Source organism: Pipistrellus kuhlii, unplaced genomic scaffold (genome assembly GCF_014108245.1).
Source record: "Pipistrellus kuhlii isolate mPipKuh1 unplaced genomic scaffold, mPipKuh1.p scaffold_m20_p_10, whole genome shotgun sequence".
Taxonomy (NCBI): Eukaryota; Metazoa; Chordata; class Mammalia; order Chiroptera; family Vespertilionidae; genus Pipistrellus; species Pipistrellus kuhlii.
In genome coordinates, this window is record NW_023425405.1 from 45,249,675 (window position 1) to 45,270,320 (window position 20,646).

Below are 20,646 nucleotides of genomic sequence, written 5' to 3' on the forward strand. Positions count from 1 at the left end.
TCAGTTATAGAAAATATCCTTCCTGAGCTGTTTCTCAATCGCATTACATCTCACTTCATCCTCTGTTTGCTAGCTCCTGCTGCCACACGCCAGGCTTAGCATAAAACAAAGTTAACTCCCGGTGGGGTGCCTTTTGTGAGGCCTCTCGGAGTAGGAAGAGAGAAACAAAGAGCAATAGAGAGATGGAAAGAATACAAAAACAAATAAGGCACCTCCAAGGAGAGGTCAGGGGGGTGGGTGGGGGAAGAATACATCACTGGGCCAAGCATCTTAAAATCATACTTTTTATCTTTAGCTAATAAGTAGGCGTCGTATGTCTTCTCTGTTTTGGGGAGTTGCCTTCAGAGAGCTGAAACATAAATTCCAAATACTACATAAGGGTCTTTCCTAAGCGCCCCCTGAAACTAGAGCATGGGTAATTAAAACGTGACAGCCATCTCCTAAGTACGGCTTTGGCTTATAGGCAGGATGGTCATTTTTTAGTCATGCGGGATCAGGCTCCCTATGCTTCATGTCAGACGTGCTCCAACACACTGTCATAGGGAGCCTGTGGATGTAAGACGTGCAGGGACATTTTTCCGCTCCTGGCACACCCTTTCGCCCCTGCAGAGGCCTGTGAGGTGGGGAGAGGGAGGCCTAATCCCAGACCCTTCTGTTCTTCCTGGGAGGAGGCCTGAGCACGCCTCACCGCCGCTGCTGCTGGGGGTGGAGGTGGAAGCTGGCTCTGCCTTGCTACTCCTTAGCTTTCTCCTCCTCTCACAATCCCCCCCTCCACCTCTCAGGCTCTTTTCTCTCATCGCTACCCTTGTGCCTGCGCATTGCCAAAGCGAACCCACCCTGCGGGCAAGGCGGACCAGTGGCCTCCTAAACCTTCTGGAATGGCCTCACCAGGAGGGCACAAAGCCCCTTTTCCAGTTTTCTCCTCCCAGGATGGAGAATTCGCCCCCCTCCACCCCTCTGTCCCACAGAATGGCAGGGCTGGGAGGGTTGCACAGCATCAGGAGCTTCTCTGAACGTCCCCAGCCCGGGCCCCGAGGCTGTCCCGGCCAGGTGAGCCGTGCCTGGGGGTGGGCCCGCTGCCCACACATGGCATTCAGCTGCGCCAGCGGCTCTGGCTCTGGCTTCTGGCACCGCCGGGCCCACAAACAGTGCCACCTGGCAGAGCCCAAAGCTTTACCATGCAAATGCAACCCCGCTCCTCCTGCCTTGGTTGTCAAAATCACTTCCCCCACAATCCACAGGCAGTCAGTGGGTTCTACCCTCGGGGGGGAAAAAAAGCAGCTTAGCCTGTGCAAAAATAACCCCGGAGGACGCAGGCCAGGTCCCGGGGTGCAGCCTGGGCAGCCCGATGCCCGCGGGGCGGGGCGGGGCGGGGCGGCTGGCGGTCCCGGGGGAGCCCCGCGGGGCCGGGCCGCTCTGCCTCCGCTCCCGGGCGCCGCCGGCTCCAGGAGTCGGTTCCTCTCCGCCTTGTAAGGAGGCTGCTCCGCCGTCCCCGCCCCTGCCCACCCCCAGCCGCCGCCCTCCCTCCCTCCCTCCCTCCCTTCCACTCGGGAGCAGCCAGACGGAGCCTCTCCCGCCGCCGCCCCCCATCCCGCTATCCGCCCCCGCACCCTCCGGGGCCGCCCCCTCCTCCGCCCCCGCCGCCGCCCCCGCCTCCTCCTTCCCCCGGGCGATCGGGGCATAAATCCGGGGAGGAACCGAGAGGCAGGGAGAGAGCCTGAGAGGCTGGCCCCGGTCAGTTTCCAAAGTCGCCCTTGATGGCGGCGGAGGCCGGGCAGCCGCCACGCTGAGCCGCCGCCCCGAGCTCGAGGGTCCGCCCGCCGCCGCCCGCGCCCCGCGCCCCGCGCCCCCCGGTCCCCGCGCCCGGAGCCCGGGATCGATCGGCGCGGAGAGCGCCCTCTCCTCCCGGCCGCCCCGCTCCGCGCCTGCCTCCCGGGCTGGGGCGGGAGGCGGGATTGATCTTCGATCGCGAAGATGGCTGCTGGCTGCCGGCTGCTCTGGGCTCTGACACTTTTCCAATCGGGGCTGGTCCGCTTCTCGTCCGAGGAGCCCTTCCCCTCGGCCATCACGTAAGTGGCCGGCCGGCCGGGCGGGCGGGCGGGCAGGGCGGGGAGTGCCGGTCGAGGTGCCGCTGCAGCCGGACTCCGACAGCCCGAACCGCGGGGTGTGCGGTCGGTCGGTCCCGGGGTGGGGAGCGGGTCCGCGGGGATCCATCTGGAGGGAGAGGCCGGGCGGGAGGAGCGCGCCGCGGGCCGCGGGGATGGGCCCCGGGGCTCCGAACCCGAGCTCCGTCCGAGGGGGCTGCCCGCCGGGGCCGCGCGGTGCCCCGCGGTGCCCCCCGGGCAACATCTGCCCCCGAGCCGCGGCGCCTCTGCCCATCTCTCCAAGGATCCCCTGGACGTTAGAGTTTACAGGCTCGCGCTTCGCGGGGGAAGAAAGTTTGCAGCCACTCAGCCGCTGTCCTCCAGACGCAGCCTGGTACAAAGTTGTGCGGCGGCCGTGCGTTTTGCAAACAGGCGGTCCCAGGCTGGGCAGGGGAGCCCGCGCCGCCCCGCACTTGGCCCCTGGGATGCTCGCTGGGGTCCGCGCGCCTCCAGGTCCCCAGGCGCGGGGCGCCCCGGACAGACAGCCTTTCTGGTCTGAAGGGGCCCGCGCCCCGCCGCCCAGCACCCGCCGGTCACCCAGGTCCACCCCGGGGTCTGGCAGGTAACGGGACCACCCTTTCTGGGAAAAGCATCTAATTGCCGGGAGACCTGCGGCTCCTGTTCTTAGGATGAATTGAACCTATTCTTGAACCTATTCTTTGGGGAAGGAACTGAGCCTTGCCAGAGTCTCCTGCAATGTTCTCTTATATTTAAGATCTTTAAAACCACACACACACACACACACACACACACACACACACACACACACACCACTCTGCTTTTCTGGAAATAGCGTGTTTAAAGGTAGCCATGTAGTCACACGGCAGGAAGAGATTGAAAAATAATTCTCTCCCCCTCTCTTGTAAGCAGGAAAAAGCAATCAGAATGAGAGGGCACATAAATACACATACCTACTTTTTAAAATGCGCCCGAATAGCCTATCAGGCACTCAGGGAAAGCATTTATTTTAGTTCTCGAAGCTACTGTAAAGCTGGTGAGAGTAGGTAATCTTAAGTGCATGACTCATTTTAATGCATTTTACATAACAAAAACAAAGCCCAAAAGCTAGCCTTCCCACTATTTAGGATGTTGGGAATTATTGGCTGTCCTTTCATAGACCAAGTGCTGAAAATGCTATAGTTTTTTTTTTTTTTTTTTTTTTTTTTTTTTGGCGGATACTAACTGTGAATCTTTACCAGCTGAAACCCGGCAGCTATTAGATTCAGCTTAAAGTATTTATGGCGTAAGGTACCAGTGCAAGCATCTGACTGATGCACATTCTAACCCAGAGGAGGGAAGTGTCTACAGTGTTTGTCATTGATTTACAGTCCTGTTCCTTTTTAGATAATCTTCCATAAAAATGATTGCAGATCCTGTGTTTGTTATGAAGCAAAAGGGTAAATGCCATCTGCACACCTTCTTTTAATTGGCAGCATGTTCCAAGCAGATATTTTAAAAACATAAGGATAGGGAGGATTGCCCTAAAGGTACTTCAAAATTATTTACTCTTACTAATTTTTTACTCTTTCTATCTTGGCCTATACAGCAAGAACTCCAGTGATTCCCTTGCATTTTGTGTCAAATAAAAGGGCGTGTGCTTAGTGTACACATTTTTAGTCTTATTTTTAACTGACAATTTATCATTATTTCTATCATTTGGGGGTTATGCATCATCACACCGTTGGGGAAAGCTATGACTTTAAACTACAACAAACTACAACCTTTTATTCTTGAATGTGACATGGTAAAATATTAATGTAAAAATCCTTATTGTAAGAACAGCTTTCATAAATGATGTCCTAAAATTAAAATAACTAATTTTTCTTGGTCAGAAATTTACCAGACACAAGAAAGAAAAGAGGCAAAAATAGGAATTAGGAAAATAAATTTTCTTTTTAATATTTGAAATTTATCTTTTAACAATGGAAATTTAAGATGTCTTCAAATTATATGAAACATCATTTCATGAAAAAAAAGCTTAGTAGACGATTTTGTAGGTCTAAACCAGTATCCTATAGATAATATTAACAATATTTTTGTAAGACTCTGTATCTTCAATTATTTATTTGGAAAGTTAGTAACACCATCTTCTGAGGAGAGGACAAATGATAATTGACATCTGTACTTCATGTTAGATTTCTGAATAAAAATTTTTAAATTGTAGCATTCTTTTCATCAAGATGTGAAGCCATTTGCTTTTCTTGAAAGAAAAAAAAATCATATGAAATGTTGAGATCAGGAAAATTCTCAAGTCTTGGGGAAAAATTCCAAGTTTATAAAAACTGCACACAAAGATGAGAGCATTCACTAAAGGCACATTATTATGCTTCTGTGTCTAAGTTTCCCATTAGTAAGTCTTCAGTAAATCTTTTTTGTTGTTGTTGATGATTTTACTTTTCAGAGAAAAGGTAACATGAGAAGTTTTGATTATCAGAAAAGGATGCCATCAACACATTATAAAATTAATTATGCACTTACTGGAGTGGGGCCTCAGTTTGAGCTAGTAAATTCACAAAGTGTTTTTGCTTTTTGTTTTTTTAGAGTGTTTATAATATTAAGAGCTTAAGTTTTCTTATAATAAAGCAAAAAATATTCTAAGAAGCTTTAATTTTCTGCTCTCTGCTTTCTCATACATTCTCATAGCAGATTCTTCTGGATTAAAATAATAGTTAAACTGTTCTAAATGTTAATACTAAAATAACTTTAATACAAAGAAATTTTGATACAGTTCTTTGCTAGCTTATGTTTTCCTTGTGGAAATGATTGTCTCAATAAGGTGTGAAATATATATGCTATATGGTGGCAACCACCTCATGTCTATTGGTTTATATGTAAATTACTGCATTTTCATGTTAAAATGCACGTTGTATTGGTAGTTTAAAATACAGTTTTCAAAAAAGGGAGCTCTCGTTTGTTCTAGAAATAATTTCTTGACTCATACGTGAAAACACTTCTATTTTAAAACTCACGGTAATATGTATGGAAGCCAGTATTGTAATGTTAATTTAAACCTGCCCCTCTTAATTTTAGAACCTATTTATAAATCCATTTTTTTAAACATTGTAGTTCTAACTACTCATGTTAAACTTTTATCTCATTCATATGGAAATGCCAATCAGTCAAGAATAATTGGCTGAGAGACCATTGGTATGTGGTGGTTTTAATATAAACTGTATAATGGGATAAATTACAGGAGTCTACATGAAATACAGGTATATATATTTCTATTTACTACAATAGATAAATTTAAACTTAAAGGTTGTAGAACTTTTTTTCCCCCCTGTCATTGCAATGGCTATGACTTGAAATGGGTATCTACTATGTGATAGCAGTGACAGTTATTCTCATTTGGGCTTAGCAATTTCTTTTCACATATTATGTATACAAGAAAATGTGTCCTTGATAAAATGAGATAAATATTAAATGTAAAATAAAACCTTGAAACTATGAACATCAATAAGTCTCTATATTAGACCTTTAATTTGTTCTCATCAGCTTACACACATGACGTTTATTATTTCACAAGTGTGTGTTAAAATATGCAGCAGTAGATATATATTTTTTCAAATAAGTAGTAACATGATGTTAAATTTATTAATGTTTGCACATAGATGCATGTGTAGCTATTTGGATTGGCATTTGGATGAGCATTAGGTTGACAGAAATGGATATAAACCAAAATTTTTTTTAGAATTATACAAAGGCATAACTTATAGTTTATTACAAGGAGATAAAATGTGCCTTTATTTTTTCATGGGTTTCATTAATTAAATATGTACATATAAAATCAGAATCAGTAGCAAACTGTTCATTTTGGAAAATATAAAAAATTTACCACTGTTTCTTCAAAGAAACCTCTCTGCTTTCTTTTATTTCTCTAGTATTGATAAAAATAACTTAGTTTTAAACATGTCAAGGTTTTGCAGAAACCTAAATAATGTGTGCAAATTATGAATTCAAGTTTAGTATTTATATTTATAGTATATATTCATAAAAAATAACAATGCATTTAGGAACTTTAAAAATAATTTTAATCATTGGTTTTCAATACACATATAAATTTCCAAGGAAGTAATATGTTCTCAATTCACAATGTTATTTTCTTGTATGTATCTTCAAACTGTTTATAAACTTAAACTGGAAATTTAAACGGTTAAAGTAAAATGCATTTTAGGCAAATTGCCAATTTATTGATTTACATGTATGGACATAATCAGTTCTAACATAAACATATATATCTAGAAATTTGAAACAAAAATCAAAATTCCAGTATTGCTCTTAAAGTGACAACCTTTCATTATTTGTAATAAAAGAGTTGGCCTGTTATAGTGTTTGAAAAAGCATTGTGAGCTGCTTACCATGGGGAAAGACTGTTCTATGGCATCCCCTCCACTTTTACTGAAGGCAGATAGTGTGCATCAGGCGCTATAGCATACTGTGTCAGCCAGTCCTTTTCCTGGATTCTCTGCTTAGCACCACACCTGTTCCCAAGCCTTTCATACGGTTGCTTTCCAGTGCATGTGGAACTAGACTGAGACACCCAACCACAGAGCTTATACATGGCTCATCTTCTTTTCTTTTGTGTGCACGAAAAGAAGAGAAAAATGATTGTCATATTGTTTACAGAGTTGAAAGAAAGAGGGTTTTGACTTCAGTGTCACTTGAAGTAAACATAGTAGCACTCTGTGAAAAATACTGTATTTGCAATCTTTCCCTAATTGTAAAGTTAGATAAATTGCCTAGTTTATATTACTATAGTACTCTATTTAATAATATTTTATGTGTGTGCCAATATACTCAGTGTAGGGCAAACGTAGGTTTCCCATTGTTGGTATGGAAAAATAACACAGTAATTAATAAATAATAATACAAGAATAAACTTTCATCTACAATTGCAAACCTACTTTTGCCCCAACCTATTGTATATATGTATGGGGCAATGTATATACACTGTAATACCTGATAGGTGTAGATTCTATTTCATTTTGAAAATGAAGTGTATTTTAAGGCTGCATTTTAGGGTGTATACATTTTTTTGGGATACTGTGTGTGTATGTGTGCGTGTGTGTGTGTGTGTGTGTATTTTTAAAAACTTCAAGTGGTTTGCTAGGGTAGAAAAACTTCAATAAGGCAAGTTTTTTTAAACAAATGTCCATGATTTAATATCTCTGCCAATCCACAGCTGTTTTTAGGTACTGAATGCCTTTCAAAATATTTTTGTAACACTAGCATTTGGAATAATTTGTAAAGAAAATCATATATTGTACACAAAAGCAACTGGAAAATGCTCAGATCATATAGTGCAGCGTTTTTCAACCGCTGTTCCGTGGCACACTAGTGTGCCGCGAGATGTTGCCTGGTGTGCCGTAGGTGCAGACAAGACAAGAATTTTATAATTTTTCACTATTTTGTTTACTTAATATTTCATAATAAAGTAATTATAAAATACTTTCTTTGTGTTTATTTGATTCCTATTCAAGAGAATTACTTTATATATAGTCAATATAGGCACAGAGTTAAATTTTTTAACATTTTCTAATGGTGGTGTGCCTCGTGATTTTTTTCATGAAACAAGTGTGCCTTTGCCCAAAAAAGGTTGAAAAACACTGATATAGTGACATGTTATTAACATAATGATGATTAAAAATAAGTATGATTCTAAAGATAGTCTTGCCATCATTTAAAAAAAATATATTTTTTATTACTGATTTCAGAGATGAAGGGAGAGAGAGAGAGAGAGAAACGTCAGTAATGAGGGAGACTCATTGATTGTCTGCCTCCTGCATGCCCCACACTGGGGATCAAGCCCTCAACCTTGGCATGTGTTCCGGCCTGGAATGGAGCTGTAACTCTCTGGTATAGAGGCTGATGCTCAACCACTGGGCCACACCAGCCGGGCAGTTTTGCCATCTTTTAAACAAAACAAGCATGAGAAAGGAACTATTGCACATGGGATACTGGGTACATATTAAGAGATCTATGCATGCTAAGCAATTTTATTTCTGCTATTTACGTATGGGATACTTATAAATTTGTAAGAATTAAACCTATTTGGCATTCTGACATTTTCGGAATGACGGATAAATGCTCCCATGTTTTAGCTTTATTTGTAAAATATAAACTTTCAGGCTTCTTTTCCTTGCAGGCATTATATATTTTGGAGTGTTTTAATACACATGAATAAATTACCATTGGCAAAAAAAAAAAATAATGAGCCAAATGATCATTGCTCCTTTAAAATTTGCCATTTGTACAGATTCTAACAAGATTCCAAACAAAGAAAAGATTGACATTGTGGCCTCAACAAACTGGTGTGCTTTTACAGTTAATTTCAGTGTTCAGAATCAGGGTGTTATATATGAAGCAATATTTAAAGTTCTATCTGAATATGAATGTGGGATATTTCTGGCTAGATGTTATTTTAACATTTGCTTCTACTGATTTTTTTTTTTTTACCATATGCCTCTGCTGGGATAAAAAAAAAAAAGGATATATTTTAAATTCCATATCATAAATGGGGGGACTACTTAAGCTAGAAATGATGGTAATGCAAATAATGTTGTTGCCCATTTTAAATGCTTCAGATTTGGTGATAATCTTACTGTCAATTTGAAGTTCTTTTTTTTTTTTCTGAGTAATTAAAATTTTGTGATAGTCACCTGGCTAATTATGAATTGTTTTATTCAAATAGCTAATTGCTAGTTCTCACCTTCATGCACATACATATTTACTATTAATTTATCACTCAATATAACATTGAATCTATTGGGGAATTTTTGTTTTTTGTTTTTTCCCCCCAAGTCACCTGTGATCAGACCTCAGTTTCGGGTCCTCCTTCTCCCTTGATTCTTCTCTCACTGTTTCAGGGACTTCCTTTCACCACCAGACATTTCTCTCCATGGGAACCTGTTGAGGAATTTTGAGGAACAGATAATTCTGTAATATATAATCAAAACTTCCACCAAAATTGTCAAACAGTCTAGACAATTGTTTCATTTGATATTTGCTCACATATTGTGGGATAATTAGAGGAAAGAGGGAAAGAGCTAATAAAATAGTTCTCTGTATAAAGTGCCTACTGTCAGACTACGTAAAGGGATGGTTAGACATTAATGAGGTCTTATTTTCAGGATTAAAGGAGGACTGGCTCAGTAAAAGAAAAGGGCTTAGGCAACCTGGAAAATCTCCTGTTTTAAAAAAGTGGTCTGGAGGTGTGGTAAGCATGCCATGAGTAATGATGCATGTGTAAGTGGGACAGACAAAGGAGCCCTTGGATTACAAAATTACAGATGCTATAGGCAGAAGTTGGTTATATAATTTTTTTTTCTTATTTTTCCCCATTTCCCATGTGAGCTTGGTTTTCCTAGTGCTGTTTACTGAACGTAATATTAGCTTTTATATATCTAAATATTCATATATGGAAATTCACCTTAGAAACTAGCAAAGACAATAAAATTGTCTAAGTCTCAAGAAAAAAAAAAGAGAAGCAATTAAACATTTTAATTTTTTTTTATAAAACCCTGGGGAAGTGATTTATTGGATAAGAAGTGTTACTATAAGATATTAAAAACCAAAGTGCTAATAATCAAGAAAGAAATTCTGTTTGTAATTTTTGTCATTAGATTATGAGAAATTAAATAACTTGTAGGTCTGTAGGTGTCTATGTATTATATACCGAAGATTATTTAGACTTCAAAGTACATAATGCATCATATTAAAAAATAAATTTAATTTATGCCCTCTCACTGTCTCCTGCTTCAAATATTTTAACATAAAATGCAATTTAATTCAATGAATAATATAATTATTACTCAGTACAAATTATATCATACACTGAGCTACATTCTGAGAATCCAAACTGAGGAAGAGCAACCCTCAGGAAGACAATCACAAGTCCAAGGTGACTGGGTGCAGTGGGATCCATTAAAACATGATCCAGTAAAAGCACACAGCATGTTGAAGAGACATGGTCTGTTCCGTGCTAGGTCTGGGGCTCCTGGGGTAGGAAGAGATGTTGGTGGGACTGGATTGTTGGTTGGAGTCTGAATGATAAGATGCAGGGCCATCTTTCTACGTGACCTGAGGGAACACGGGCCGTGTTCACAGCACATGGCCATTTGTGGTAGCCCAGCTCTGCGTACTGAAATTTGGCCTGTCTCCTCAGATATTTTTAAAATTAAAAATAAAAGTTATAAGCTTTGACTTATAAAGCCTAGTAGGTGGATTAAAGAGACCAATATCTGATGCAGAGACAGTGAGAGGAGCGGCTAGCAGGCCATGGCAGCCTTCCCAGAGTGAGGGTTGGCCAAGGTCTAAAAAACAACAGTGGTGGTGGGAAAGCAGAGCAGGCATGGAGCATCCTGTAGAAGCAAAATGGCCTGGGTACTTGGGGAATCAGAAAGAGAGAAGAGTTAGAATCCAAGATGCAACAGGTAGGTCATTTACACTGAACGATGTACATTAGAGCACACTAGGAGGAAGGCCATGTTGGTGGGGGGAGTGACGGTAAAGGGCTCACTTGGCCATTTTGATTCTTAGTGTCTCTGTAGAAATACGTCTCTCAAGGGGATTTGGAGGCAAATTCAGAGTGCAGTCTTTGGAGTCAGAAAGAAGGTTCATTCATCTTTTCAGCAAATATTATTTCGTAGCTGTTATGATAGACATTGCGAGTTTCCAAAGAAAGAACCTAGGTACAGCGGGGGTGGGGAACATCTGACTCTTGGGCCATAGGAGCCTAGAGGAATCATTTGGCCTGGCCCTGCCAAAGCATTCTGGGTGAGTTAACTAGATGTTTCACCAAACAGCAGGCTATTTTTTTTTAAAAAAAATATATTTTATTGATTTTGTACAGAGAGGAAGGGAGAGAGATAGAGAGTTAGAAACATCGATGAGAGAGAGTCATCGATCAGCTGCCTCCTGCACACCCCCCATTGGGGATATGCCTGCAACCAAGGTACATGCCCTTGACCGGAATCAAACCCGGGTCCCTTCAGTCCCCAAGCCGACGCTCTATCCATTGAGCCAAACCGGTTTCGGCATAGCAGGCTAATTTTTAAGGAATGATGTTATAAATGCAAATGGCCCTTGACAGAAAAAATTCCAAATGGCCCTTGACAGAAAAAAGGTTCCCCACCCCTGATCAGTTTCATTTTGCAGAGAGATCTGAAAGGAGGGTCCTCTGAGGAAGTCACCAGGCCATGAGAAAATGAGAACGGTTTCAGAAGGGAGTTTATAGCAGCTGAGACTAGAAAGGTAACGAGTGTAGATCATTTGTTTTCAGAGATTTGTCTGTGTGAGGAAAGGGGAAGATGCATAGTGGGTTCAGAGGAAGACACTTGAAGAAATGTGGCACGCTTTGGCTTTGTTTGAAAATAGCAGTTCTGTTAGGCTGCTTGGGATTTCAAGTAGTAGCAGTAAAAAAAACCATAGGACTATCTTGAACCAAAAAGGGAGATATTGCTCAATGATAGTGGAGCTGGATGATCAATTGATGGGAGTCAAGGTCAAAGATGTGCCAACAACTGCAGAAGTGGCGGGACTGCCAATGGGTTCATCCCTTGCTCCAGTCTACAGGTTTTCTTGGACTTTTCATTCTCTGTTCCCTGCAAATTGGCTTTATCTTGCTTTCCAGTGTGCATGACATTGAATAGCTGTGAGAGTTTACATTTTCTCCATCAAAGCCTTGAACTAGTTTGAAACTAGAATTCTAGTTCAAGGTTAGCCTCCTACGTTGACCATGTGAATATGGCCATCTATAGCCCATTTAGTTGTGATCAGGAGATGGGATTTGGAAAAAGGACTCTGGTTATCGGAGCTTGGGGCACTTCTGTATATCCTAGTCCCATGGCTGGCAAACTGTGGCTCGAGAGCCACTTGGGGCTCTTTGGTCCCTTGAGTGTGGCTCTTCCACAAAATACCACAGCCTGGGCGAGTTTATTTTGAAGAAGTGGCATTAGAAGAAGTGTAAACTTAAAGAATTCGGATCTCAAAAGAAATTTAATCGTTGTATTGTTGATAGTTGGCTCCATTGACTAATGAGTTTGCCGACACTGTCCTAGTCAAATCTCATAAGGATGTATTATATTGCAACAGGCCAGTTGCTGTTAGCATGGATAGAGAAGTAGTTATAAGAAAATGGCTCCTGGGGTTGGAAAAGGTTGTAGAGACAACTAAGTAAGTGTTACCAGAGGGGAAAGTTGAGGATATCTGAAGGAGAAGACCAAATGGCAGAGAGATGAAAGAGATGAGGGTCCATGACTGATAGGTGCATTTTCTGACAGGAAGGTGAGGAATGGATCAAGAAAAATAGTGTTTTACAAAGTAACTTTTCAAAGATGAATCAGCCTGAGAATTAAAGCAGATGTTTGGGATATAGAATAGATGCATTTTTAATTTATACTGGAGGTGTTTTTGGAGGAATGTTTCAAATTACATAATCCATTCTCCATGACCTGGTGAGAGTAATGTCCAAGTTTTGAGATGCACATACTAGAATTTTTCTGTACCTGGTAGTAATAAGATTCCAGTTCATAGCTCTATTCCCTTTGGACACAGTCACATTGGATCCTTTTTTGTCTTTACTTTTTTGTTCACTTTTTTTTTAGACGACATTATTATCTTGAAAATCCATGTAGTTTTGCAAAATGTTATTAGATTTAATAAATATATGTGCTTATGGTAGAAAGAAATATGAATGAAAAGGAAATAACAGAAAGAGGAAAGCATTTCTGTCTTGGCAGTTTATCATTATTTATTAATTTTTTTGACAGATAGGGGAGGTTTACTACTACATTCTATCCCACCACCCTATATTCAGTCTGTAGCAAAAGGAAGAGGTTTGAATTGGAACAGTTCCTTGTCAACAAAACAAAATGAAAAATTTTGGTAAAATAAGGAACAAGTCACGGAATATTTCTGCAAGGCATGTTCCTGGTCACCTCTTAGAGAGGCCCCTCAGGTCTCCTGAAGGTCTGGGAATTACCGGCAGCTGCCATCACAGCAGTTCCCTGAGCTTCCAGGATGGCTGATGAATGGTCAGGATCACAAACACCAGCACATCTATGAATCAATGTCGATCTCCTCGGGACCAGTGCAGTGTGGAAAAAGCACCCCTGTTGTGTGCAACGAGGGATGAGAAGAGTTAGGTGGGCTCTGTATTTTTCTCTTCTGTGACTTTGCTCTCTTTTCTCTCCCGTAGGTAGTCACAGTTTACTTGAGCTAATTTTGATGTCTCTCCCTGCAGAATGTAGGGACACTAACGCCGAGTATTCTCCATACATATTATAAGATTGCTTGCTGACATTTTTTAGCTCCTTCTGTATGCCAGGCACTGGGAATGAGTACTCTGCCTGTTTTTGAACCCATGCAGCTTTAGTTAGTCAGTCCCCCCAAGGTTAAATATTATTATCCTTGTTTTCTAGATTAGGGAAGTTAAACTTAGAGTATGAAGAACTTTTATGAATTTTCTTCGGGGCAAAATTTGATCTCTCAAGCAGTTTAATTACTCACCTGCTGTACTTGGCTGCCCTTCTGTGGCAGGAGCTTTGATGTGTTAGCATGCAGTCCCCACCTGGTCCAGTTGTGCCCGACTGGATATCTCAGCAGTGAGATTGAGGGGAAAGGAGTCAGTGTACATAGAGCAGAACGAGCTCCAAATCTCAGTTTCTCCATCTGCAGAACAAGGATAACTTTAAGGAGATCCAGAATCACAGTGTTATGCCATGAAGGTCAAATGAGAAGATGCGTGGGGAACTTGGAAGGGCTGTCTAATGGCCAAGCTGTCGTATTTGTATCACATGTGGTTTTTTCTGCCTTCAAGAAATCAGAAGCGATAACTAAGATTCAGTGAGCTAGATTAGTATGCTAATATATCATTTGGACCACGAGGAAAACCTGGAATGAGGGGGGAGAGGAATGCTTACCAGGCCTTCAAAGTGTCTCTTTGTAAAGCTTCTGTGGCCATGATCATGAAGAGGTGACTCTAGTGTACAGTGAACTTGAGAGAGTGAAATGTTTGGTCTCTAGGTGAAGGACGGCCTGTGCCCTAAAACAGACCGTGGAGAAAGCAGAAGCATAAAGGACGCTATGTTTTATCTGACATGTCAGCCAGCACCTGTGCTATGAGAACTGTGCCACAGGAGGTTGAATCCGTTCTTAAAAGCTATAACCTTGACACTGATAACCTCTCATTATCAAACAAAGATGTGAGCCTTCAGCTTTGAGTCAGAATGTTTGAAAGTTAAGGTGATCTGCCCATGATGTTGATAGAAATGATTCCAGACCACTCCAAATTGGCAGAGCACAGAAAGAGTAAAACCAAGACCAGTTGCACTTTTAGCAACCAATACAGAAGTCAGAGCACACTGCAAAGGCCAGTTTTCACTTGCTTCATCCAACTGATGATGAGCCACACCCATTTAACCCTGCCGCTCACGCTTCAGTATGAATGCAGGTCAGTCTTTTACATACACTCTTCATAGAAATAAAAAAAGTTAACATGTCTGCTGCATATTTTTTATTGTTTATTTAAAAAAATATATATTTATTGATTATGGTCTCACATAATTGTCTTTATTCCCCCATTCCCATCCCCAACCCCTCCCTAGATATGCCCCCTCCCCCAACCCCCATTGTCCATGGCCACTGGGTAGGCCCATATGTATGCACACAAGTCCTTTGGTTGATCTCTTCCCCTTACCCCCATCCTCCCTTACTTTCCCTCTGAGGTTTGAGCAGAGAGGAAGAGAGAGGGATAGAGAGTCAGAAACATCAATGAGAGAGTCATCGATCAGCTGCCTCCTGCACACCCCTCACTGGGGATGTGCCCGCAACCAAGGTACATGCCCTTGACCGGAATCGAACCCGGGACCTTTCAGTTTGCAGGCCGACGCTCTATCCACTGAGCCAAACCAGTTTCGGCTGTACATTTTTAATCCATTCGTGGAGGAAAGAGGTATTTTGATGATACTATACCATAATCCGATGACTAATGAGTACAACTTGGTAATAACCATCGAAGCAGTAAGTTTTCAAGTACCAGGAACCTGCCTTTTTGACATTTGCCACAGAGAAGAATGTGTAAATAGTCTTATGATGTTAGTCACTTTAAAACTACCAACCCGCCTTTGCTATGCCATGCTATTAGAATCGGCTTACGTTTGCATTTGTGAAAATGTTAGGAGAGACAGGCCGATGGGCCATGGGGCTATGCTCATAGCTCTAAATTAAACATTGGAGCTTGCTTGTTTCTCAGCACATCTGATTTTCCTGTCAATATACATGTAGAAATCAGAATTAATTTTCCTGAGGTAAATTTTTATTGTACATGTGTAGCTCAGCTCCCAGGGGATGGATGTACATCGTGTCAAGGTCTGCCAGTGAGTAATTGTTTAAAATTTATATCAATGCTCAATGGTAATAAATAAACATAGGGGAATGGTAACTCATCACAGAGCCAACCATGCATGATAATTAGATGAGGTCCATTTATCTCCTTAAGTTATCAGATGTGACACAACCTGTCTGTGTGGTGTCTAAATGCCAGCTGAGTCCCTGGGTGTAAATGACTGTGACGGGGGGTGGGGTGGGGGGGGTGGTTTGATGTTTGCAAGCCTTGGATTTGATTCTACCACTTCTGGATTTTTCCACAAGGAAAGTCCATTGGCCTCTGGATTCTGAACTCATAATATGTATGGGTTCTAAAACCTGGAGTCGATAGATTGCTCAAGATATATATATATATATATATATATATATATATATATATTTTAAAGTGGTCTTTAAAAATGATATGCCCTGTTTTAATGCTTATCTTTAGTTTAGCTATTGGATAACTATGACCTTTTTCCTCAAAGTAATCATAATGTTTTGGTTTGAAAGTATATATATATATATTTTTTTCCTTTTCTGTTTCCTCTACAACCACCACCCTAATTCCAGGATAATACATAAAATGTGTATTGTATTATATAACATAGGAATACAGCACATTATATAATATATAAACTCTAGAGGCTCTGTGCATAGCTTTGTGCACTGGTGGAGTCCCTCAGCCTGGTCTGCACCCTCCAGCAATCTGGGACACCTCGGGGATGTTGGAGGCCCAGTGCATGGATTCAGCCCAATCCCCGCAGGCCAGGCCTGATTTGTTCAGGATTTGTCTTGTTATACCACTAGCATTAATTAATTTGCTAACACCTGGGTATTCTGGTCAGAGTAATTGCCTAGTTCAGTGCTTTTCACATTAACTGTCCTAAAAGAATAGAGTTTACTTTTTTATAAATTTCATATTCATTGTAAATGTATATTTTTGTAGAACAATGAAAATCAATTAATGATAAAGTGTGATTTAAAACCATGTTTTATTTTTATTATTATTTTTGGTCAATCCTCACCCAAGGATATTTTTTCTATTGAATTTTTAGAGGGAGTAGAATGGAGGGAGAAGGTGAGGGAGAGAAAGAGAGATTAAGGGAGAGAGAAACATCAATGTGAGAGAGACACATCTATTAGTTGCCTCTTGCTCACACCCAGACTTACCAGGGACATGGATTGAACCTGCCACCCAGGTATGTGCCCTTGACTGTGAATCAAACCTGTGATCCTTTGATTTGTAGTCTGATGCCCTGACCACTGCAGCATACTGACCAGGGCTGAACCATCTATACTAATAAAAGAGTAATATGCTAATTAGACCAGGAGATCTTCCAGATGTCCTTTTGGACAAAGCCAAGGTGGCAGGGCCAAGGCAGAGGTGGTTAGGGGCGATCAGGCCAGGAGGGTAGGGCAGTTGGGGGTGATCAGGCTGGCAGGTAGACTAATTGGGGGTGATCAGGCAGGCAGGCAGGTGAGCAGTTAGGAGCCAGTTGTCCTGGATTGTGAGAGGATGTCTGACTCCAGGTTTAGGCCTGATCCCAGGGATCGAGCCTAAACTGGCAGTCAGACATTCCCCTAGGGGTCCCAGATTAGAGAGGGTGCAGGCTGGGCTGAGGGTCACCCTCCCACCCCTCATGCACACCGGGATACGAGTGTTTTAAAATCATCAGATTCAGTAGTCATAGCATTACTTTTTCAAACAGTTATAAAAGTGTCTAAACACTATTTCTATACTTTTCTTGAGCGAGATCAGCAGAGTACAACCAGAGTAGCCTTAGTTTAATTGATTTGCCTACTTAAGGTAACCAAATTAGTATTTTCAGTTTGAAAATGGAATAATAATAATAATAATAATAATAAAAACTAAAATAGAAAATTTTCTCATTAAGTGGTCTTTAAAAATGATATGCCCTGTTTTAATGCTTATCTTTAGTTTAGGCTATTGGATAACTATGACCTTTTTCCTCAAAGTAATCATAATGTTTTGGTTTGAAAGTAGCTGCCTATTTTAGATTGTTACATGTATAGTTTCTGAATAGAATTTTATTTGATTTACAAGCAATTTGACTTTTAGTGCATTTTCTTTAGGATGTTTTTCTTTTTCCAATGAGTGTAAATGCTTGCTATAAATAGAACAAACATATTAGTACTGCAATGAAAGGAAGGACTGCCATAGCTGAGACAAGGTTGCTTTTTTTTACCTTTAAAAAAGAAAATCTGAATAAAGTGTACTTGGCCTATGAGATTAATGTATAAAAAAATCTCTGTTGATATCTCAGATCTTAAAGTTATCTGCAAAGTATAAAAGTATGTCATGTTCACTGTATTTAAATACATCCAGAATCAAACAATATGACTCTTGCAAAAGGCAATTAAACGTTTTCTAAGAGAGTTTCACATGTTCACTTAATAAGTATTGAGAATTGCAAAACTTCTTCATTTTGTAGACCCCTATTTCTCCTTAGCCATCTGTACTCACTAACTGAAATGTATGAAAATAAGTATTTATTTTTTGACAAAATCTCTTTCTGTTGTTTTCTCCTGGTTTGACTAGAGATTTTTCTGACAGGCAGTGCCAAAGATGTTCTCCAATTGCATGTAGGATTTTACCTGATGAAATTAAGGCATGTTAAGTTATAGCAATAGATGGGAAGAATGAGGTGTCAGCTCTTTATTTTATGTCTTTCTATTCAGTCTCTTCTGAGTTGTATCTATCACTACACACTTATTCCTGAACAATTGTCTTAAGGATAGAGTTTTCCAGACTATTGAGGTAGATTAATTTCCTAAGAAAATTAGAATATATGTGTCTTAAGACTCTCTTGAAGGGTTCTTATTCTGTTGTTCAGTGGGTCACTTAAAGATAATCGAATTAAGCTAGATCTTTTTATAAAGATGCTGCATCTCTAAGCTAATAGGACCTCAGAAGAGGAACAATGCCAATGTGGAAAGTTCTAGACAAACTCTTGCTAAACTGGCCTTCTACACTGAAGATTGAAAATTGGTTCCACATACACATACTACATATTTATCAAAGGCAAGGATTCAACAAAATTGTTGTTGTATAATATAAAATAAGGAAATAAGGACCTAAAAACACTAAAGCAGTTATTCCATAAAATGTATCACAGGGAAGATATTCTATCACTTTTTTTAAGCTGCAGCATGATGGACACTAGACTATTGTATTTTAATTTTACATACTTGTTTGCATTTAATAATACTTTTATAGTATTTACTAACAATTCATAATTTTAGAAAAATCAAATAATAGAAACTTGACCAAAAATAACTATTGAAGTCTATTAAAATACACCAAGGAAAGATAGTGTTACTACCATGAATTTATAAGAAGCCACTAATTTTTTTCACATAATCTAGGCTAGGTTGCTCAAGCTTGGAACTGCTGACAGTTTGAACTAGGCAGTTGTTTGTAATGGAGGCCTGTCATGTGCATTGTATGATGTTTAGTAGCATCCTTGGTCTCTGCCCTTGGTAGCTACCAGTAATAGCCCCTTCCAAGTCATGACAATAAGAAATATCTCCAGACATTGTCAGATGTCTCTTATGGTGCAACACCAGCCCTAGTTGGGAACCACTGACCTAAATGTAAACCAATTGACCTACGATATGTATTCCTGTGGCCAGTGGTATCTCTATCTGGCTCATTCCCAAAATATGTATGTGTATGTGGTGTTTGCATTTTGCAAACATTTTGTCACATCCATGAGTTATGTTCATGAATCCCTGAGAAGTATGCTTTTAGAAAAGGTAAATTGGTCAGTTCAAACTATTTTCTAAATTTAACTGTTAAATTGAGTGCTTGGTGAAGCAAGAAGAATAATTACGTAATGTAGAGTCAGATGTATGGGGAAAACTTCTGTTCCTTAAGATCAGTGAGTTTCCTGAAGGAAGGTTTTGGTGGGACATGTCTGTGACAGAAGTATACTGCTACCTGCTCTCTCCTGCGGGGTGTGGAGCAGAAATGAGACAATCCAGCTGGTCCTTGTGCACAAGGCAGAAAATGCTTCACAGACACCAGAAATGCTGGGCAGCGGCCTGTGGGAAAACTAATTACTATGGACACTTTCTTGTTGGGGGTGTTTGTTCACCCGGGAAAGTTGTGTACTGAACTAATGAAAATTTTCTTGGCTGAAAAAACTCCTTTAAAAAAAATATTTTATTGATTTTTTTTTTTTACAGAGAGGAAGAGAGAGGAATAGAGAGCTAGAAACATCGATATGAGAGAAACATTGACCAGCTGCCTCCTGCACACTCCCCACTGGGGATGTGCCCGCAACCAAGGTACATACCCTTGACCAGAATCGAAACTGGGACCTTTCAGTCCGCAGACCGATGCTCCATCCACTGAGCCAAACCAGTTTTGGCAGGACTCTGATTTTTGAGAGGGAAGTAATGAACAGAGACCTCCCCCATTACCCCCATTCCCCAAACAATATGAGCACTATTGGGACAAACTTATTCTATGTCAAAGCGTTATTTGTAGATGTACTGGTATAGTGTTCTGTCTTATAGCGTTTTGAAATTTTATAGGGCTAGTCTGGGCTGATCATACACCAAAAATATCTTGATGGGCATGAAAAGAATACCAGGCATTTCTGCTCATCTACTTGCACTGTAAATGGAGCCAAGCTACATGGTGGTTTGTTCTCTTTTAGGACAGTGTACTTACAAGAATAACAATGCAATGTGGTGTAGTGCAGAAACAGAAATCCTGGCGAGTAGCAGGTGCACTAGTTGGAAAGGAATGCTATTACAGGAGGGAAAATGGAAACCCAAAATCTCTGACCCAAGATCAAGGAGTAATTTCTCTGCCTGTTGTTTTCCTGTCTGCAAAGAAATAACATGTATTTTATCTTTTTAGTTGGTTGGGCTTAACTGGGATTCTTGAAGTTTTCAGATTCATCCTACTCTAGTTGACTTAGGAGAGCCTAGAAAGATACATTTTTGTGTCCCCCTTTCCTGTTGTCCTCTCTCTGTTACCTCTCTAATACTTAACCATTTTGTTAACAAGACATAAATATATTTCACTTTCAAAATCAAGTGCATTTCCACACATTTTCTCCCTTCTTTAAGTACTCAATATTCATGCATGAGCATAATAATC

General features: G+C 40.8%; 1 protein-coding gene across 8 annotated transcripts in view; it reads left to right on the forward strand.

Annotated features, from left to right (window-relative positions):
* Nucleotides 1-1,657: 1,657 nt before the first annotated feature.
* CACNA2D1 (calcium voltage-gated channel auxiliary subunit alpha2delta 1) overlaps nt 1,658-20,646 on the forward strand; it is a 337,271-nt gene continuing 318,282 nt past the window's right edge. For 6 of the 8 annotated variants that reach the window (XM_036429577.2, XM_036429576.2, XM_036429578.2 and 3 more), the window contains exon 1: nt 1,658-2,069. In XM_036429577.2, coding sequence (XP_036285470.1) covers nt 1,975-2,069 — 95 coding nt within the window. In that variant the 5' untranslated portion in view covers nt 1,658-1,974. The remainder of the gene's footprint in view (nt 2,070-20,646) is intronic. The other 2 variants (XM_036429580.2, XM_036429581.2) reach the window with 1 other exon arrangement.